Raw genomic sequence first — 23,440 nt, forward strand, 5'->3', positions numbered from 1 at the left:
GTTACTACAGTATTAAAAAAACTGTCAACATTTCAAATAGAACCAGTTCATAGAATAGTGTGCACTACCCAAGGCAGTTGCTTTTTATGTGTTTGTTGAATGGTGAAATGAGACAAAGGTGCAACGATGGCATTAAGAGCACAATGGGAATTTTTACTCTCCATTAAATGCTTTAAAAAATCTCAAATGATCCTGAAGTTTCAAGCTTTTAAAAATGCTTACCTTTCAATGATAAGTTCTTTGTTACTTGTTTGTTGGACATAAATGACAATCTTCTTATCAATTCCCTGTCGAAGTTTGAAGCACTGCCTGTCCTTGTCTTTAGGAACTGCACTATAAACCCCCCCCCACAAAAAAAAAGGCTTCACTAATTTGAATTAAAAAAATACGAGCTTATTAAACAACTAAGTAAACTTGCTTTCAAATTTATATGCTATTTCACTACTTTACATTCCTCATACTTGGCAATCATAATTGTATTATGGCATTATTATAAAATTATACTAATATAACACAATTTAACAATTCCTCTATTTTCAGACATTTAGGTTGCTCCAAGTTTTTTGCAATCACAAACAATGCTGCTATGAAAATATCTGAACAGACAGCTATTATTTGTTTGTCTTTGTTAACATTTTCAAGGCATACTTCCAATATCAGGGCAAAAGGAATGACTATTTTCATTAACATGTGCTGTCAAAAGTACTTTCCAAAGAGTCTACAAAGTTTGCAATTCTTCCAGCAATGACTGAGTGTGCTTGTTTCTCCACAACCCACAAGCAAACAGTCTGAATACTTTTGATTATTTTTGCCAATTTGATGGATATGAAGATTTAAATTTAAGTTATGAAATTTAATTGCTTTCAAAGTTGATTTAATTTGTATGTCTTCAATAATCATGAAGTTGTGTACTTCTTCCAGTAATTATTAAACTTGTGTTTCTTCTTTTGAAAATTGTCTTATTGCTTTTACTAATTTTGAATAGTGTTTTCTTATATAATATTTAATACACTATATATTATGTAGCATAACTTTTAAAAAAAAAGACTTCAAACCTAAATCTCTGTGCTTTCTTTTTCTTCCTTTGAAAAAATAATGAAGCTATGAATGGATCTTGCCTTTGCATCACTGCTGTAGAAGCAAAATACAATATGAAATTACCACTAGAATCCCAAGATGGGATAGTGGGGAAAATGTTGGATTTGCAGTTAAAGGATCTGTGCGGCTATGAGTAAGTCATTAACCTCTTTGGGATTTAGTTTCCTATAAAAAGAGGAGAGTGGATGGATTCAGTGATCTCTAGGGCAGCTTCCATTTCTAAATTTGTGATCCTACCACTTATGATTTTAGAGTCATAAATGAGCTTACAGATCATTTGCTCCAATCCTCTCATGTTACAAATGTAACTGAGACTCAGAGGAGGTAAATGACTTGTCCAAGATCAAAGATGTAATAAATGGGAGAGCTAGGATTTGAAATAACCTCCTGATTCTAAAACTACTGCTTTTTCTATTATACAACCCTGTGGTTAAAATCGTTTTAGATTATAAAATTAATTAATCCTAAAAAGGAACCAATAAAATAGCTTAAGATGTATTGTTAAACTGGGCTCAAGTTCTGTACCAGGGAACACTCACCCTAAGCCCTAAAAAGGTATAAAAAAAAAAAGTAGCTGTGACCATTATTCTTCTTTTTCTCAGTTTCATTTGTTCAACAGAATAAATGACATAAGCCAAAAAAAACCCATTAGAGTTATTAGAACATGGCACATATTATTTCTTCAGGAGAAGGATTGCAGTGAATAATTTAAAAACGTGATTCAGAATCTACACCGATTTGGGTTTAATAGTGAAATCAACCTTGGAGAAGAGACAGACCATCACATTTTATAATTTTTTATGAACCAAATAATTAACTCCCTATTCTTTTATTATAATAATATTAAGATAATCCTCCATTAAAGTCCTGCTTCAACATATGATCTTGGCATGGAGGGCCTGTGTTAGTACAGAAAGCTAATAAGTAATAGTAGAACCTACATCTGGCAATACACTAGGGTCTGTTGTCAGAAGTTTGATTTAGCTAAATTAGGAGAGGTTCATCACCTGATGGCTGGCTATCATGTAATGAATTTTTATTTGGGCTACAATATATTATGAAGACCATCTACTGAGGCATGATTAATTTGCATCAGTAGAGACTCCACCTAGGAAGTTAAAAATCTTCTGCAGTATGACCACAGCATTCTCTACTTAAGGTTTAGTTTCCTATACTTATTTGAGGTGATAAAAGGTTTTCAAAAGCTATATAGCAGCATAGTTAATATTCTGGTAGGTCTCATCAAGCTACAAAAGCTCTATGGGCCATGCAACAGACTGTCATGTTAGAACCAGCTTAGTTAAGTTCAGAGACACGTGACAAAAAAGATTGTCACCTGGTAATGAAGTTGGTAAGGGCAACTCATGAAACTATTGAGTGAGCCACTGTTAGGGAGCAACTATCCACAAAGATATAATCAATGATCTTTAGAAGTAATAAGTTACACTTTCATGACATTTTTCTGTCACAGTGCTTTTATATTCATAATTTCATCTGATCTTCACAACAGCTTTGTGAAGTGGTTAGTATATTCGATAAATGAAGAATCTGAGCCTCGACAGATCACAGGATCATGGATTTAGACCTGAAAGGGACTGAAGAGGACATCTAGTCCAATCCATAACCGAGCCCTAGATAAGAAGTGCCTTACCCAAGGTTCATATAGTAATCAGGCTTTGAACAAAAGTTCACTAAATCTGTGTCATCCCCCCCCATTATACCAAGATGACTCAGGTTCATTATTACAGAGGTGAACACAAATGACATTTTTCTCTGTTACTGAGAAGGAATAGAAATCATTCTTTCTCTTTCTTCTTTTGAATGCTGATCTATAAATAGAACTGCAAAATTTTTGAGTTAGAAGGGACTTTGGATATTTGCTTAAGTTGACACACAATGATTAACTGGAGAGGGAAGCCTGAATTCCAAGTAGTTTAACTGTAAGACAGGGGGGTTCTTTACTGGAGTCTCAGAACTTAAAAAAAAAACATTGACAACTATATTTCTATATAATTGGTTTACTTTGTAATCTTAAGTATTTTATTTTATGCATTTGAAAACATTATTCTGAAATGGGGTCCTTAGGCTTCCCTAGATTGTGAAAGGGGTATATGATACAAAAAAGGTTAAAAATATCTGTTCTAAGCCTAGTGACCTCACAACTATCATTCTACATTAAAACTGAAAAGAACTGGAGATGTTATAATTACCTTTTAGTATTTCAATGACTCCTTAAATAAAGACAATGAACTTATGCTTATGATTAGCAATTAGGTCAACAGTCATGCTAAACTCTTAGAAGCTTTTATATATACATGTAAGATGTGAACTTACCACAAAAATCTATCCTACATATTTGTAATCATAATTATAACTGAATTAATATTAAAACTATATTTAAGAAAATATTAGATCATAAGAAAACTTTCATATATTATTTTAAAACCCAGAAAAACAAAACAGGCCACTAAACCCACACAAGTACTTCTGGTTGCTTTGATCTTTAAGAAGAACACCTATGTGTGTCTAGGTCTCAATATATCCTTTAAATCTAAAATAAATCTGGTTATTGTGCAACTCTAAGCAAAAACAACACAATCATTAGAAGATATAAATGGCTACATGGAAGTTCTGAAGATCATGATGTATTAAAAAATACCTGTGAAGAATTAACATTATATAATTTGGGTTCAAGACCATATAAATATCAACTACTACAAGAATGTTATAAAATTTAAGATTCTAATTCTTCCACAAAAATCATCCTCCTGTGCCTTATTTATTACAGCATGGAAGTAATCTTGGGTTTTAAAAAACTGTGCCAGGGGACTATAAACTCTGGCAAATTCTATCAAATTGGAAAGCCTCTGCACCTGTCATTTGGGGACTGGCCTTACTAAGTGCAGAGATGTTCCCCACCAGGATGGCCACCAGATGATGAGTTTTTCTGGTCACTTCTATAAATTATCACTTCAAGCTTGAGTATGTACTGGTTTGGAGCATATTCAGGTTAATGCAATTGTAGCTATTTTGAAGTAATAAAGTAACATGTATATGAGAAAACTGAGGGGTATAACTCAGTCAAGAAGATCAGAAGAGACAAATATTTGTAAATATCACTTTGGTATTGAAAACTGTGAAATTTAAAAGGCTGAGGAGGAAGCAGTAATGTCTAATGGGAATGGCAGACTGATTTGCTGAGTGTTTGAGACAGCCATCTAGTCTGGGTACAGAAAGGTTTCTTTGGGAATTATGGGAACAAAACTATCTTAATATCATACTGAGGGCCTTTTCTTGAGAGATTTTTGAGGCTTATAAGAAATTTCTAATACCTTAGGCTTTACAGAAAGAGGCCACACATATCCAAGTTATCTTCAGTTAAATTCTAAAAAATTATCTTAAGGTTTAAAGACACGACCCTATGAAAACAGTTCAAAAAGTTCAAATGTTTTTCCTAAACAACTGTTTTACCAAATAGGAGCACATTAAATAAAAGCACAATCCATTTTCAAAGTTTTCTAGTGAACTGGCCAGCAGAGGGGGCTGTAAAGCCAATTTCTTAATATGTGAACTTAACCATGCAACATTAAAAAAAAACAAACCAAAAAAACAAAACCACCATCTTTTTATTCTTCACTCACCATTTCTTGAAGAGGTTAAGAAGGCAACATAATGTAGTCCAATGGATTTGGAGAAAGAGACTATTTGGGTTCCAACAGCTATGGGGCACTCAGCAAGACATTAAGCTTTAAAATCTCTGTTTCCTTATCTGTAAAATGTGGATACTACATACAGGGCTGTTGTGAGGAAAGTGTTTTTTTAAGAATAAAAGTGGTAAAACAAATATGTTGTTTTTAACATCCTTTTACTACTGTTTTCCTCTGAAGATTGGTTACTTCAAGGCAATGATTTACCAAGCTAGGAATGCTTCAAATAAAGCCCTGATAATAGACATGTGTCTGTCACTTGAGGAACAGTCCAGAGAAGCTGGTATCACATAGTATCAACTGGCATACTGGCCACAAGACAATATATTTTTTTCCTATGGGAATTCACTAAGAGCATCCACTAAGATTTGTACGGCTTGCAATTCGCATCAATGAAAGGACTATCTACACCAAGGAAATTATAGATCCCTGAAAAATCAAAGTATTTTTGCTGTTATGTAGTATAACCAAGAATTTCATGATAAGCTGAAAGGGCCAACTATAGCCAAGAACCAATTGTTGGCTATGAACTCTGAATAGTATTTATAAAATATGAATCGTATTTATAAAAATAGCAGCTAACATTTATGTTTTTAACACAAAGAGCTATTTATGTATAATAACACTTTGAGTGTAATTTATTTCTGTTTTACAAATGAGGAAACTGAGGCTCAGAAAGGAGAAGCGAGTTGCCCAAGATTACGGAGCTAGGACCCCACCTTGGCTTTATGACTACCAGTCTAGTGCTTCTTTTACTTTCTGAAGTAAAAATGTTTATCCTGGAAGGTATATTGACTAAAAAGGAGATAAAGTCATTACTACTCCCAATGAAGGCTACAACTTTTAGACAAAACCCACATTTTTCTTTTTCCAGTTTGTTCAGATAGTGTTATTTATAATTTATTTATAATTAGTGAGGGCAATTCCCTTGTATAGCAATTCCCTTGTATAGCAACTCCCTCCATAGATGAAGACCGGCAATTCATCTTTAATTTATAGTCTTGGAAAGTTGCTAGGGGGGCACTGAGGGGTTAAGTAATCTGTCCAGGAACACACAACTGAGGTTTGGTCCTTTAGACAGTAGGCCACATTGCCTCTCATGCTTTAATTAGAAAACTTGATTTCATTTGTAAGAGGCTCTTTATGCTATAGCAAGCCAAACAAATACATAAATCAGCTATCTTAGCTTCCATGTACTTCAGGATACAAGTCAACTGTATATTGTTTAATCTGGCTTAAAAAGATAATGGTACCAAATAGATAATTTTTCTTCCAGGGAAGAATGTTCTTTATTTTCCTTTGATACTTTCAGTTAGATAAATCTTTAAATTCTACCTTTTAAAAGTAGCCCAAAACACTCCCTTGAAATTAAAAAACAACTCTAACAAGAGACATAGAACTCATTTATATGACTAAACATTTTATTTGTTTTACTACCAAACATTGATCATATTAATATAGACTCATAGCAAATGAATGAAAGGATATACTCTACCTAAAGTAACCTTTACCATCATCTTCTTTTATTTCTAAAGACACAGAGAAGGTGAAGATGTCACTGTCAGGAGTCTGAGGTGCAGCAGTGGCAGAAAGCGGGGTCTGTTTGGCAGAACGGCGGAAGGCAGTGGCAAAACTGTAGAGAATTCGACTTACCTGAAGTCACAAAAGACCAGAGAGGTTAGGGGGGAAGCTTCTAAAGAAACTAGCAAATACATTTCTACAATAAGGAAGGCTATTGTTTCTTTCTCCTACAAAGTGAGGGAAAAGAGTCTGGGACCTGTGATTGCTGGCACACAGCATGCTAATGAGGCACTTCACATTTTCTCTGGGCATTTACAATTGTTTCTCCTTTCTCTGGTAACACCCATTTTTTAAGTTTTCAAATGAGATTAATCTTATCTAGAAAGGGCATTTAAGAAGAGAGAGGCAGTTGGAAAAATCTGAATTACTGAACGTGGGAAAGTTCAAGTTGGAAGTAATTTTGTAGGGTCCTTAGTCCAGGAGCTTCAACATCATAATAATAAACAACCCTTTGAAAGCTATGGCCAGCTAGGTCTCAGGGAGTCATCTGACAGATTCTCAGGGAACCCCCCCCTCAACAAAAATCTTATCTAATTAGGTAGCACACAAAGACTGATGGACTATTAGGACCAAACCAGCCACCTGCTATGATAATTGTGGACCTGACTGCTGCTGGGTATCATGTGAACAGACTTCTATCAATCAGGAATTGTAATAGAAGTAGAAAATAATTAATTGTAAAATCAAATCAAAGGATTAGGACTAGAAGGGTCTTTAGAGAGTCTCCAATTCCACTTCCTTACAGAGCACCAGAGGGTCTTCTGGGACTCAACTCTAGAAAGGTTCTAAACCTCCACATCCAGTGCCAGTGTCCCAGGACACAAGAGTTCCCATGGGCCGCCATACTATAGTTTTCTAATGATGCAGTTCACTAATGAAAAAATTTGGATACCTTGCTCTAGCCTTACCTCCTTCATTTTACAGATGAGGCAAATGAAACACAGAAGAGTTAAAATTACTGATGATCCTACAGCTAGTAAATGGCAGAGCAAAGAACTAGTATTACCTAACTTTCATTCCACTGCTCGTTCTACTATCCCTACCTTCATATACATTTCTTATATCAACATAAAGCAGAACAGCTGCATCAGTCAGATAAACGTCAAAACTAGCATTCCTAATCAAAGCAGGCTGTGTCACTTGAGGCCACCAGGTGGCATAGTGGATAGAATGTTAGACTTGGAGTAAGAAAGTCCCAAGTGTGAATCCTTCCTCAGCCATTTACTAGCTGTGTGACTTTGGGCAAGTCACTAAACTTCACTCAGCCTTAGTTTCTTCATTCATAAAATGGAGATGATACCTCAGAAGATTACTGTAAAGGTATGAGATAAGTGCTTAGCAAACCTGAAATTGCTATGTAAATGTTATTATCACTTAGTATTAATACTGTTATTACTATAAAATACTACCTGTCTCCACCGAAGATTCGGTATAACTGCTTACATTGCTAACAGTCTAGCCAAATGCTTTCTATATACCTTTTCTTGGTTTAGGCAAATTTTTGTTCTTTTGATCAGCTCAAGGTATAAGGAACTTTCAGTTTTAATATTTCTACCCATGAACACAAATATATATTAGGAATAACATTTTCAACACTAAGTGGCTTTAGAAATATTAAGAAATGCCATAAAGAGAAATTTCTAACACCTTACACAGTAAAAACTCAATCAGCCAGAATGTTCCATTAATCGTACCTTTACAGAGTTGGAAACCCTTTTAATTATGTGTTAAATATGTATTTCAAGAAAACCAAATTGTTGCATTAAATGGAAAACCTTTTTCTTAATGCTTGCTGGAAAACTTGCAAAATTCTGCCACAACATTCTTCTGCTTTGATAGAATTCAATAAACATACATTTCCTGAGGGCAGAGATTAAGTCCCCTGCCTTTCACATCCTTACTGCCTGCCATAGCACATGAACAGTATGTGCTTAATAAATGTTTGTGGTTGAACAGTGTAGTGCAGGGGAAGGGTGTCGGGAGTTAGAAGACTTGGGTTCAAAAATCAGCTCTGCTACTTACTGTTTATATGGTGTTGTGCAAGTCACTTGGTATCTTCATTTGTAAAAAGAGAGGCTTGGACTAGATGACCTGTAAAAGTCATCCAATTCTAAATCTGTGTACACAGAATGTTCCTTTGATGACCTTGAAGGTAGTCATTCTGAACACCAGTTACTCATTACACAGTAGAGGCAGAGGATTCACCTGATTTCATTGACACAAGTATTTTTGGAGGAGTCAACCAATATAGGCCAGCACCTTCTCCAAAACTTGTGGTTTCAGAGTTACCCAGAGAGCTAAGAAGTGAAGTGACTTGCCCATCACCTAAGCAGTAAGTAGCAGACCTGGGATTTGAACTCAGATCTTCTTGGTTCTGAAGTCGGCTCTGTCTCTGCTATGCCAAGCTGCCTCTCTCAATGTAGAGTACCGCTGATAAAATAACCACCTTAAACTTGTACAGGTGGTAAATTATCTGGTGACAGCACTGAATCAATTAAAATATGATTATTTAGCATATATATGGGGTTTTTATATTATCACATTTGATTCTCTTTGCAAATTTATGAGACTAGCAAGTATCTTTATCTTCATATTTTAAAAATGATTGTAAGCTTCTTGAAAGTAGGGACTGGTTCATTTTTTTGGCTTTTGTATCTCCAGTGCCTACCACATGTTATTATTTACTTAATAAATGCTTTATTGATTAAGGAGGAAAGTGAGAATCAGAAAGACTAAGTGTAAATAACTTACTCAAAGTCAAGTAGCTATCAAGTGGTAGAAGAGACCTATTAGAACCTGGGGTTTCAGAGTCCAGGGCTCTTTACATACCGCACCACACTACAGAAAGCGATGAAGCATCATATATTGTCAGAGCTGGAACTATCTGCAGAAAACTGCATTTTAGAACATACAATGTGGAATGTTGGGTGTGAAAGGTCCTTAGACTGTGAAGTGACACAACATAGGACATCAGAGGAGGAGAAGACCCTCAGACATAACCTGTCAGAACCAGAATGTGCCAGAGAGATCATTTTGTCCAACTTCTTCATTCCGTGTATGTGGAGACTTGTGATCTGGCCAGATATGAATCAGTAATAAACCCAGGTGGACCTAGGTAGTTGTTTTAAAAAAATAACTCTGACATGACCTTGTTTTCTTGTACTTAACTTTTTTCTCCGAAAAGCCTAGTTAGAAAGGAAAAATAAAAGCCAGGTAATTGGGAAGTAGGGTGTGTCTGTTGGAGTTTGGTTAATTATGACTTCACTCTATCTTCTTCTAGTCTTAACAGACAGTAATCAGTAAGCACAAGCTCAAATCACAGTTCATTTGAATATAAGTGAGAATTTTATTATTTCTAGAAATTCGGGAAGGTCATCTAAAACTCCTCAGAGAAAAGGATTCAGTTGCAGAGACAGCTGTGTTAGAGACTTACAGCTTCTTGTATCTCACACCGGAAGACGTGTATTCTGAAGAGTTCAGCATTGTAGTGACTTTCCGTGAAAGCAAAGCAGTCACTTTCAGGAGTTCCATCATGCCCTCTGACACAGAAGAGGATTTTATAGATGGGGTAGTTTGCAATCTCAGTATTCGTTTGAGGATCCAAAAGTCTGTTTTATGATATAAAAAAAAATTAGAGGAAAACATCAGAATGTTTAAAAAAATTCATAATTTTGGTACATGTGTATGAATTTCAAGATACATTTCAAACAATCAATATCATATGACCTGCTTTGAGTATTATTACCATATTTATTTTTAGTCTTTCTATATAAAAGCTATATGTGGACTCCTGAAAGTACTGTTAATATTAGGGAGACAGCATAGTGTGATATAGTAGAAAGGGTATTAGACTTGATGTCAAGAGACCTTGGTTAGAATCTTTTTATGATATTTACTAGCTATGTGATCCTGGACAGGTTACTTACACTGAAAAATTACTACAGAAATTGATTTTTTAAATATTCTAAACAAATTGTGATTTCAGTGGTGTGGTACCCCTTGCACATACCACTCATTACTCTTCTAGGAGTAGACAATTTCTTGAGTACAGCTATGTTAAAAAAAAATACACCCCTTGGTAATAAATCACCTAGTGATGAGCCTCCAAACAGTATATCAACAAAAATTTATTAAGTGCCTACTCTGTGCCAGGTGCTGAGGAAACAAGAAAAAAAAATAATGATAGCTAGTATTTATAGAGAGCTTTAAGGTTTGTTAAGTGCTTTACAAATATCTTACTTTGTCTTCATAGCATCCCTGCAAGGCAGGTGCTATTATTATCCCCATTTTACAAATGAAGTAACTGAGGCACACAGAGGTTAAGTATCTTGCCCAGGATAATATGACTATCAAGTGTCCGAGGTAGAATTGGAAATCAAATCTTCTTGACTCTAAGTCCAGTGCTCTATCCTCTGTGCTACCTGGCTGTCTATACGGAAAACATGGGGAAAAAAATCCTGTTCTAAAGTTTACATCCTATCTGAGGAGGCAAGTACATACATAAGTATATACAGAATAAATACAAAATAAATAGAAGGTAATTATAGAGAGGGAAGATATGAGTAGCTGGGAACGAGGAAAGGTTTTGGGTAGAAGGTGGTATTTGAGCTTCCTCTCGAAGAAAATGACAGATTCTATAATTTAGGGGTGAGAAAGTCTATTTCAGGTATCAGGGATGGCAAGTGATAAGTCATAGAAAATAAGATGGAGTGCTATGTGTGAGGAGTAGTGAGAAGACCAGTTTAGCTAGACCCATAGCATGTGGGAAGGGGAAAAATATATAATGAGGCTGGAAATGTAGGTTGGGGTCAGGTTGCGAAGGATTTTAAAACAAACTGTAAAATGTATATTGGATCCTAGAGGCAATAAGGAGTCACTGGAATTTAATGAGTAGAGTAGTAGCACTGTTAGGAGAATGCTTAAGGCACTTTGCCCTTTAAGCTATGTGGAAAAGGCAATAGAGTGGGAAGAGACTTGAGGCAGAGTGGCTTGTGTGAGGAAAGAGAAGGGGTTATGTGAGAGATGGTGTGGTAGTTGAAATGACATTGTCAGTCAGCAACAGAATCCATATCACATCCTCTAATTGTGGGTACTTCCCAAGGTTCTGTCCTAGGTTCTCTTCTTTCTCTACATTATCTCTTGGTAATCTCATCAGCTCCCATTGGGTATAACTGACATCTCGGTTCAAATGACTCTCAAATCGCTATCTCTAGCCCTAGGCTTTGCCAGAAACTTTCAGTTCCACACCAACAACTGACAAATGAACATTTCAAACTGGATGTCCCAAAGACATCTTAAAGTCAGTATGTCTAAAATTGAACTTATTCTATTAACTGATAAACCTTTTCCTGTTCCAAATTTCATTATTTCTGTCAAAGACACTTCCATCCTTTTAGTGTCTCAGATTTATAATTTTGCTATTACTTTTAACTCCTTATTCTCCCTCATTTCACATACACAATCTGTTACCAAATCTTGTCATTTCTATCTTCACAATCTCTCTTGCATCTGACCCTTCTCTTCACATACAGCTACCACACCTTAAATTCAGCTCATCACCTTTCACCTATATTATTGCAAAAGCCTCCTAATTGGTCTCCCTGACTCAAGGGTCTTATTTTTCCAATCTATCCTTCACATTGTTGCCAATGTAATTTTCTTTTAAGTGAACTCCCCTACTGAATCAATTCTAGTGGCTTCCTATTATTGCTTCTAGGATCAAATACATTTCCTCTGCTTAGCTTTTAAAGCCTTACACACCCTGGCCCCAACCTATCTTTCCAGACTCATTTGACATCTCTCAGCCTCCTGTACTTTGTGATCAAATCAAATTGGCTTTCTCTCTGTTCCTCTCCCACAACCCTCCATTTCCTATCTCTGAGCCTTTGTCCTGGCTGGAATGCACTTCCTTCTCACATCTGCCTCAGAAATTCCCTTGCTCTTCCCTTAGGCAGCTCAAGGACCACCTTCTTGTCAAAGCCTTTCTTGATTTCCTTAACTCCCTCCCAATCTACACTGTATTTATCTAGTCTATTCTAAGAAGGTTATTAGAGGCTTTACCAGACTGCCATGACATATGTCCATGATATATGGCCATGACATAAAAAAAGGTTAAAAATCCCAGAGCTTTGCTATGATGAAGCATAAGGGTAGGATTTCACTGTAAATTATTATAAAATAAAAATAACATCTTACATATATGTAATTTAAAACTTATGTCATAACTGTCAATAAAAAAAAAAGCAAAGAAAATGCTTTTGGTTCTGTGACACCTTCCACATCTGCCTATAGTGATAGTCTCTGACTTTGCAAACATAAATGGACTAAATGGCCCAATAAAAGGAAAGAATTGCAGAGTGGCTCACATCAGAATTCAACAGTATATCACTTACAGGAAATAGTCCAGCAAAGGGTTAATAGATTAAAAATGGAAAGCTCTGGTTCTACTGATTTTGTTTTGCATCATTTCAATTAAGCCTTTCCATATTTTTATGTTTCAAATTGTTTTTTTACAGTATAAAAATTATATCATACATATAACCCATTATTTATTCAGTAATTCCCTAGCAGGTTCCATCCTTATTACCTTTAAACATATCCAAGTCTTCCCCTATCCTTTAAAAATCTTCAATAGATCCTACCATCACCTCATGCCAGCACCTTATATCTCTCATTTCTTTCTCAGCCAAACTCATGGAAAAAAGCTGTCTACACTCATTGCCTCTACTTCCTCTCTTCTCCCTAACCTCTCAACTTTTTGCATTCTAGCTTCTGACCTCATCACTCAATTGAAACTGCTCTTTCTTATGTTATCAACAATTTCTTAATGGACACATCTGACAGCCTTTCCTGACCTATCTACTGCATTTAACACTATCGACCACAATCTCCTCCTAGATACCTTCTCCTTTCTGGGATTTCTTGACACTAGTCTCCCAGTTCACTACCGCCTGTCTGATCACTGTTCAGTCTTCTTTTTTGGTTCATTACCCACAATCACACCTTCTACCTGTAGGTGTTCCCCTCAGTTCAGTCAGAGGCTTGATTCTTTTATTTCCTTTTAACATTCTCTCTCTTGTTAATCTCATCAGCTTCTATAGGTTCAGTTATTTTCTCTATTTCTCTCACTCAGAGATCTATCTATCTAGCCCGTTGCTCCCCTTAACACCAATCTCACGAGCATCATCAATTGTTTATTTGACATTTTTAAATGGATGTCCTGAAGACATCTTAAATTTGACAGATCCAAAACAGTTCATTATATTTTCCCCAAAACGCACCCCTCTTCGAAACTCTCTTCTTTTTGTAGCACTATTCCAGTTTTCCTGGTTAATAACCTTGGCTTTATCTTCAAATTATAATTCTCCCTCACTCAAAATATGCAATCAGTAGTCAAATCTTGCCATTTCTAGCTCTATAACATCTGTTACATCCATTCTCTCTATTCACCCCATTACCATCTTAGTTTAGGTCTTCATCACTTCTCACCTAGATTATTACAACAACCTCCTAACTGGTCTCCCTGTCTCAAGTTTCTTCCCAGTTGTGTCCATCCTTCAAACTGCTGCCAAAATTATTTTTTTAATGGTTGATCTATGTCATTCCCCTACTCAATAAACTTGAATGGCTCTGTACTGCCTCTAAGATCAAATAAAATTTGTTTAGCTTTTAAAGCTCTTCACAAACTTGTTCCAACCTATCTTTTAACTTTCATTATACCCCTTCTCCTGCACTCTACAATCTAGCCAAAATGTCTGGTACATAGTAGGCACTTAATAAATACTTATTGCATTCTTTGTTGAATTGTTTCTCATACGGCACTCCATATCACATTTCTGTACCCTTTATACTGGCTGTTCCCTATGTTTGGCAAGTACCTTTTCTTTACCTCTACCTCACAGAATCTCTTCTTTCAAGATGCAACTCAAGCACCACATTCTACATGAAGTCTTTCAAGATTCTCCACAACTTTCAACCTATGTTTCATTTAACTATTTTGTACTTATTCTCTTTATGTTCATAATTGATTTTGTTGTCTTCCTCCATTAGAAGAAGGTAAGCTCCTTCTGAGTAGGAATTGGTTCATTTCTTTGTATTTGTATCCCTAATTCCTAGTAGAATGTCTGGCATATAATAGGTGCATTTTAAGTACTTGTCAATTGATTTAAAGTATATTACTTTAAAAAGTCTACTTTTGTGAGGTTTTCCTTTATGTATTTTGTTCCAGCATGATTGGGTAAACATAACTCTAAAAAAATTACCTTCTCAATTTGTATAGAACCTTTTAGCATAATATAAAACCCTAGTATATCTCTTTTAATGCTTTCTGGGTTGAATTAAATACAGCCAGTATCCACCGATACCATTCAGAAGTGCAAATTTTAGATCACCTTTCCATTTTTAATCTGTTAACCCTTTGCTGGACTATTTCTTATAAGTGATATACTGTTGATTTCTGATGTGAGCCACTCTGCAATTCTTTCCTTTTATTGGGCCATTTAGTCCATTTATATTTAATATTATAGCTAATGGTTTTATTTTTTTTCTCCAGTCCCTTTTATGAAAGGGAAAACATACTTTCTTACTCTCATAATTTTATTAATTCAAATCTAAAAAAAATCTTAAATAAGGTTCTTTTCTTTTACAACAACAAGTTACTTTAATTTGGACTTCCGCACTATCCAAGATAAGCTCTTCCTTCTAGCATAACTGTATCTCCTTTTTCTTTCAATTTCTGAGTCTTTCCTCTTCCTACTTTCTCTGAAAACTTTAGCAATTTATCTAATAAATATTAGTGAAATATTCTCATATTTGTTAGCAATACCCTGATGCTTCTCTATAGTAATATGATAAAGTATAAGCTCCAACTTAAAAAGCACACATGATTCTATTAAGCCCATAACTGGGTATGTTTTATTGATAATCAGTGAACAAATCAGAATCCTGTGAGAGACAGTATAGTCAAAATCCTTATTTGTGTTCAGTGTTCATAACTACCACGTAAAGCAATGTGTTTTAAATTTTTTTTAAAAAAATAACTAATTCTCTGAAGACATCTCTGTTAGATTCAAGGCAGACAGCTGGGGTTTAGGTAATATGGTGTTGTCTTAGGAATTAGGTGTGTTCAGGGGCAGAGTTAAGATGGTGGATTAAGACATAGCAATTTTGCCCCAGCTCTTTCACAGTCTCCTCCACAATGACCTCGAAAGTGCAGCAAACCAAATTCTGACTAGGAAAGCAAGAAAAAGTCACAGTGAGTCACATTTTCTCAGCCCAGGGCAGCTTAGTGAAATAGAAATCTGAGGGAACTGGTAGAGGCTGGTCAGGAGCAGCCCAATGCCAGGGAGGGTAAAGGGATTATACACTGGGACAGAAAGACATACTAACGGACATCTCTACTAGTACTAGGATCAGGAAGAGGTGCCACCTGGCAACTTTGTTGCCCATTACACAGTCCTGGATTACAGTTCCAGGACAGAGAGAACAGTTGTGAGGGAGCAAGGGCCTATCTGTGTAGCAAGGAACAAGTTCTGGAAATATAGCTGAGGCAATGAGGGGTAGAAAGGGGTGGAAGGGAGAGGGGGGGAGAAGGGTAGTTATAACCTTAGTCCCACACATAAGCTTGAAGAAGAATAAACCACAGCAGATGACTAAAACTAAGGGAGAGCAAGCAGTTCAGTCACTCTGAATCTACAGAACATCCCAGTGAGCTAACTGTGACTGAGTGTAGCAGCAGTCTATGAAAACTCAAAAAATACACAAGCCAAAAGACCCAAACTGTTCAGAAAATTTGCAAAGTACAGACTAGGAGGGCAGTAAACAGACCTGTTTTTAGATCACACTATCTTGGAGGCACCAAAAACTTACAGATCCACAGACTAAATTGTGAAAGCAGTACAAAGACATTTAAGACAGAAGGTCAAGCCAGCCTGCCAACAGTGAGCAGAGCCCCACACCAATATAAAGTCCAAAGTCAACAAGTAAGACTGGAAAAATGAGCAAGCAAAAAAGGAACCTGACCATAAAAAGCTACTATAGTGTCAGAGAAGCTCAAGACATAAGTCAGAAGAAGACAATCACTTGAAAACACCTACAAACAAAGCCTCAAAGGAAAAATGAATACAAGTCCAACAAGAATTCCTAGAAGAATGAAAGGGATTTTTAAAAAGAGCAGAAGTAAAAAAGATTTAAAAAATCTATTAAGAATGGTAGGAGATAAACTGGGGAAAGAAATGAGAGATATGTAAGAAAGTTATGAAAAGAGAATTAACAGCTTGGTAAAAGAGATGTCAAAACACACTGAAGAAAATAACTTCTTAAAAATCAGAATTGGCCAATGGTAAAGGAGGCATAAAACCCCAATGAAAAAAATCACTACTTAAGAATTAAAATTGGCCAAGTAGAAGCTAATGACTGAGACATCCATGAATCAACAATATTAATGAAACAAAGTTTAAAAAACTGAAGAAAAAATAGGAAAAATGTGAAATATCTCTTAGGAAAAATAAACTAAATTGGAAAACAGATCGGGGGAGATCATTTTAAGAATTACTGAACTACCTGAAAGCCAAGAACAAAAAAGAATCTAGACATTGCATTTCAAGAATTATAAAGGAAAACTGCCCAGATAAATTAGAATCAGAGGGCAAAGTAGAAATTGAAAGAATCCACTGGACACCTCTTGAAAGAAAAACAAAAATGAAAACTCCCAGGAACATTACAGCCAAAATTCAGAACTCCTAGGTCAAAGGGAAAATACTGCCAACAAGCCAGAAACAAATAATATATTGACTCATCACACTCAGGATCATACAAGACTTAGCAGCTACTACAAAAAAAGGAAGGTGGGCTTAGAATATGATAGGTTGCGCAGTGGTTAGAGCACCGGCCCTGAAGTCAGGAGAACCTGAGTTCAAATCCGGTCTCAGACTAAACACTTGCACTTGACACTTACTAGCTGTGTGACCCTGGGCAAGTCACTTAACTGCAACTGCCTTAAAAAAAAATGTGATATTCTAGAAGGCAAAGGAGCTAGGATTACAACCAAGAATAACCCATGCAGCAAAACTGAGTATAATCTTACAGGGGAAAAATGGATATTTAATGAAATGGAGGACTTTCAAGCATTCCTGATGAAAAGACTAGGGTGGAATATAAAAATTTAAATTCAAACATACGACATGAGAAGCATAAAAAGGTAAATACGAGTGAGAAATCATGAAAGCCTAAACAAGGTTAAACTGTATACATTCCTATATAGAAAGATGATAACTGCTCAGAAGTTTTTCAACACTAGGGCTGTTAGAGAGAATCTACTTAGAAAAAGGGCATAGCTGTTATTCTATTATACTGGGATGATATCAGAAGAAGAAAGGAAGGTGAGAAGGAGGGATGCACTGGGAAAGGAAATAAAGGAAAAGAATAATGGGGAAAATTATCTCAAATAGGGCATGCAAGAATTTATGCAACAGAAGGGGAGTTTATGCAGGGGGGAACAGTCAACACCCGAACTTCACTCTTATCTGAACTATTTCAGGGAGGGAAGAAAATACATATAGTTGGGTATGGAAATTCATTTTTCTCAATAGGGAAGTAGAAGGGAAATGGGTTAACAGAAAAGTGGTGGTGACAGTTGTAAGAAGCAGAACAGATTAAAGGAGGCAGTGGTCAGAAGCAAAACAGCCTCTTGAGGAGGGGACAAAGTATAAAAGAATAGTATGGAGGGAAGTATACAGCTAGCAATCATTACTGTAAATGTGAATGGATGAATCGACCATAAAATGGAAGAGGACAGTAGAATGGATTAGAAACCAGAATTCAATAATATATTGTTTACAAGAAACACATACACACAGTTAAAATAATGGGCTGCAGCAGAATCTATTATGCTTCTGAAATAAAAAAGGCAGGCACAGTAATCATGACCTCAGACAAGGAAAAAGCAAGAATAGACTTGATTAAAAGAGAAAATCAGGGAAACTACATTTTACTAAAAGGTACCATACACAATGAATTAGTATCGATACTGAATACGTATACACTAAATAATAGCATCCAAATTCTTGAAGGAAAAGTAAAATGAGTTACAAGAGGAAACAGACAGCAAAACCATAATCGTGAGGAACCTTAACTTACCCCCTTGAGACCTGGATCTAACCACAAAATAAACAAGAAAGAAGTTAAGGAAATGAAAAGAATTTGAGAAAAGTTTGACAGGACAAACCTCTGGAGAATACAATGTGAAAGAAAGAAGTATACCTACTCTCAGCTATGCATAGCACCTTCATAAAAACTGAAGACATATTAGGGCATAAAAGCCTCATAAACAAATGCAGAAAAGCAGAAACACTAAATGCATCTTTTTCACATAACGCAATAAAAATTACACTCAATAAAAGGCTTTTGAAATATAAAATTAAAATTAATTGGAAAAGAAATACCCAAATCCTAAAGAATGAGTGGATCAAAGAACAAATCATAGGAACAATCAACGATTTCACTAAAGATAATGACAACAATGAAACAACATACCAAAATTTGTAGGATGTAGCCAAAGCAGTACTTAGAAGAAAATTCATATCTCTTAATGCTTATTACATCAATAAAAGAGTAAAAGAGCAGATTGATGCATTGGGCATGCAACTAAAGAAACTAGAAAAATAACAAATTAATAGCACTCCAATTAGACGTCAAAATGGGGGAAAAATAATAAATAAATCATTGGCTAATTCTATTAAAAAAAGAAAACCAAATTAAAAGTATCAAAAAAAAAGGAATTAAGTGTGTTCAACATGTATAAAGATTTAATTAATCTTGATTGATGTTTAATAATTACTAATTGATGTTTAATAATTACTAATATTAACATTACCTTATAGGGTACTTGTAAATAAAATGCTTTATAAATATGAAAACACTATATAAATGTGACAAACCAACCAAACACTTATAAAGCACTTATCCTGGAAAGGCAATGTACTAATACTCAGGGAAACAAAGAGAAAACGTAAGTCTTGCTCTTAAGTTGGCTTAAATTTAATGGGGAGAAGACCAAAACATAAAAAAAAATGATAGAAGAGAGGGTAAGATTCAGTGTAAAAGAGATATTTAGGCAAAGTATTAAGAGAAATTTGAAGAGGGAGACATAAGAAACTAATTATATAGGATGTTTAATAAACAAAAGGGGAAAAGGGAAATGCCAATGAGTATCTTAAGGGAAGCCTTCAATGTGAGACTTGAGCTGTGCCTTGAGGCATTCTAGTGTAAAATAAAGATATAGTACTATAACAATGACTCACATTTATATAGCACTTTGAAGTTTACATGACATCTTCCTTTAGCATAGTCTAAATGTGAAGAATGATGAATATATCTTGTTCTCCGCATTTTATAGTGAGGAATTAAAGTTTTTAAGAGGTTCCATGACAGAGCTACACAGTTAATGTCAGAATCAAAATTCAAAACCAGGTCTCCTGATTTTAAGGACAGACCTCTCGCTCTTATTCCTTAAGAAGAAAAGAAGGAGTACTACGGCATTTTAATTTGAACTTGAGCAAAGGCACGAAATACTAGTAAAACATGAAAGAAGATTTATGTTAGAGAGTTAGGGTAAAATAAGATTAGGAAGAATATTATACCTTACAGTTCCTTCAGACACATTTGGCACAGAAAGTGTCACATTGAGAGAGATCTGGCACTGGCCTCGTAAAATAGACATCATCCTTAGGGCCTCCACTTCACTTCTGGGAGCATTCACTGAGGCACAGCCCAAGTAAGTAAGTTTGCTGAAGACCACACTGTCCTCATCTGCCACTGGTGTAAAAGGACTGGACTCTTCAGAATCTGAATAAAAGAAGGAAATAAGTCTCTGATCAGTTTTCACATTTTGTTGGTCAGAAAATATTCTGTGCAAAAAAAATCTATAAGCAAAGTTTAGGTTCTGAAACTGTTAAGTGTTAAGGAGAATACGTGATGCAATCTTAGAATGTAAAACCAATAGAAGCCAACAAACCACTTGGCATAAGTTGCTAATTTTTAACACTGACTTATTTTAGGAATTACTTATCACTTGCACTCTGATTCTAAAATATGAAGCAAGGCCTGAGGTGAAAATTCATAAAACTGTCTTGTTTTTATCTCATAGTTTTTATTCAGATTAATTCAATATTATATGGTAAGCTCCATGAGGTCAAGATGTCATCTTATTTAAATATTATAGTTCCCCCAGCATCTTGCACAGAGACCTGTATCTTTCCTCTCTTTTACTACTAATCTCTTAGAAAACTGCTGCCTTCTCTTCTTACCTTCCATTTTCCTCTCTTTTCACTCACTTCTCATACTTTTCAAATAAGGCTCGAGACCTCACTCAAATTAAATGGATCTCTTTCCAGTTACCAGTACTTCACAGTATGCCAAATCTGATGCTCTTTTATTAGTCCTCATCTTTTTGGACCTTTCCATAGTATTTCATACTGTTTACCATCTTCTCTTCATAGATACTTTCCCTATTCTGGAGTTTTATGACAGTGCTTTCTTAGATTTCCTCTTATATGTCTGATCATCCCATCTCATGTTCTTTGCTGACTCATCAATCATGTCATGTCTACTCACTGCTGAGGTTTCTCTTGAGGCCTATTTTCTTTTCTTTCTACATACTTTCTTTTGGCGACCACATTAGCTACTACGGGATTAATTAATAACTCTGTTCAAACGATCATTAGTTTTTAAAGCCTTTACAATTTGGGCCTAATCTACTTTACCAGTTACAATGTGCATGAATCCTTTTCCCATCCTCTATGATCAAGCCAAGCTGGCCTTCTTTCTGTTTCTCAACATGGCACTCCATCCCTGGTCTCTGTGCCTTGGCACTGCCTCTCCCTCATACTTAGAATGCCCTCCTCTTTCTCCTGGTTTCTACTTCACAGAATCCCTCACTTCCTTCAAAACTTGGCTTAAATGTCATTTTCTACATGATGATTTTTCTGAGCCTCCCATTGGCCAGTGCCCTCTTCTTGAAATCACTTTGTATTTATTTTTGTATCTGTTCAATATAGAATATATACTATATGTACAGATGCACACACACAAACACGCGCACAAGCACACACATACACACGCGCACGCGCACACACACACACACACACACATTGTTTCATTGTTGTCTTTGTACCCCCAGGCATAGTATAATGCCTAGCATAGAGCAAGTGCTTACTAAATACTTATTGATTAATTGATTGATGGCTGAAAGATCTATATATTGGGTGCTAATCTCCTTCTTGAACTCCAGTCCCATATTACCAACTGCCTACAAGAAATTTTGAACTGGATATCCCACAGGCATCTCAAACACTAACATGTCTAAACAGAACTAATTATCTTTTCCATCAAACCTATTCTTCTTCCAAGCATTTCCATTTTGACCATCCTTTCAGTTCCTTCTCCCTTATTCCACACATCCAAATAGCTGCCAAATCTTGATTCTTCCTCTAGTCTCAGTCTCTCTTGCACTTGTCACGTTTTCTCTACTCACACAGATAACATTCCTTTTCAGGCCTCAATCACCTCTCACTGAGATTATTGTAGCACTTTCCAAATTATTTCCCTATTTCATGGCTGCCCTCTCTCAAAACTATCCTTCTACACATCTGCCAATGTGACTTTGCTAAAGCAGAGGCCTAGAAAGTCTCTGTTCAACTTAATAAACTCCAATGATTCCTTACCACCGCTGGAGTCACATACAGATTCCTCTTTTTGGTTTTCAAATCCCTTTACAAACTTGATCCTACCTCCCTTTCCAGCCTTATTATCATACCTTAAAGCCTAAAACTGCATTAAGACTTTTGGGACACCCTGTATATTATTTTCCTTCGTGCAGTCTACAGTGAATTCAAACTGACGTATCTTTTATTACTCACAAAAAATTCCTGTGCCTTTGTACAGGCTGTCATCCATTGTGGAATCTATTCCCTCCTCATACTCACATCTCAAAATTCCTACTTTCTTTCAAAGCTCAGCTCAAGTACCATCTTCTATGTGAAATCTTTCCTTATTCCTCAAGGTACAACTGCTCCCCTTCCTCTAACAAATTATTTTTTTATTTGTGTATTTATTTTGCATATACATACATTTTCCTTGGTAAAATGTAAGCTGCTTGAGGGGCACAAGCTTTATTTTTTTTTCTCTGTATCCCCAGTGTCTGGTATATAGTAGATACTATAAAATGCTTGTGGACTAGCTATAGCACGAACCAGATTTTTGTTGAATGTATAACTTTTTATCATCAAAAACTGCAAACTACTACAGTAGATACGAACACACGAAACTCCTGTCTCCTCTGAATCATGTATGTGCTTTACTTCTTGAGGGAAGCTTTTCACATTCCTTTCCTACCTAACAGATTTCCATAGTTAAACTCTTTGTCTAGGTCCTGGTCACCTTAAACCTGGACTACCATTGAATCTTTTTTAATCACTATTCTATCTTCCTTCAACTATGTTACAACAAAAGTTACTTTTCTTACCCCTCACCTCTGCCATGAACTACCTTCCCTCACCCACAGATGGTTCCTCTTTTAACTTCCCTATTAGTCAGGACAGCAACTGTGTTGTAATTATTTTCATATCTTCCATAGCCCTTTCCAAAGAAAAATGATTTTTAAGTGCCTATGTAAAAAGCATGGTGGTGGTTGACTGCTAGTGAGGCCACGGAGTTTAGATAAGACAGTAATACAGATAGTTATAAAACTAAGAGTTATTTTAGGTCTAATGGGGGAAAAAACCCCAAAAAACTACTGACAGATCTATGGAGATTTAATTTGAATAAGCCTTCAAGAACTCAACTCAATTCACCAAGCATTTATTAAACACCTACAATATGCAAGGCACTGTGCTTAGCAATGAGGATAAGGAGACAAAAAGTAGTGCTTGTAGAGTAGATGTGATACTAGGGGAATAATGTACATAGCACACACTTGTTAAATATTTGTTGAGTGCAATTAAACTTGGATTTAAGCTTCTCTACTTCTCCTGACAATAGCATCTTCCTTCCTATCATTA

General features: G+C 35.8%; 1 protein-coding gene across 5 annotated transcripts in view; it reads right to left on the reverse strand.

The window, feature by feature from the left end:
• The window catches only part of RABGAP1 (RAB GTPase activating protein 1), a 219,971-nt gene that overhangs the window by 137,665 nt on the left and 58,866 nt on the right, over nt 1–23,440 (reverse strand). For all 5 annotated transcript variants that reach the window (XM_020967635.2, XM_020967638.2, XM_020967636.2 and 2 more), the window contains 4 exons: nt 20,024–20,228; nt 9,820–9,994; nt 6,301–6,458; nt 223–333 (listed from right to left, as the gene is read on the reverse strand). In XM_020967635.2, coding sequence (XP_020823294.1) covers nt 223–333; nt 6,301–6,458; nt 9,820–9,994; nt 20,024–20,228 — 649 coding nt within the window. The remainder of the gene's footprint in view (nt 1–222; nt 334–6,300; nt 6,459–9,819; nt 9,995–20,023; nt 20,229–23,440) is intronic.

This window comes from Phascolarctos cinereus, unplaced genomic scaffold (genome assembly GCF_003287225.1).
Source record: "Phascolarctos cinereus isolate Bilbo 61053 unplaced genomic scaffold, phaCin_HiC Scaffold_2;HRSCAF=192, whole genome shotgun sequence".
Lineage (NCBI taxonomy): Eukaryota > Metazoa > Chordata > Mammalia > Diprotodontia > Phascolarctidae > Phascolarctos > Phascolarctos cinereus.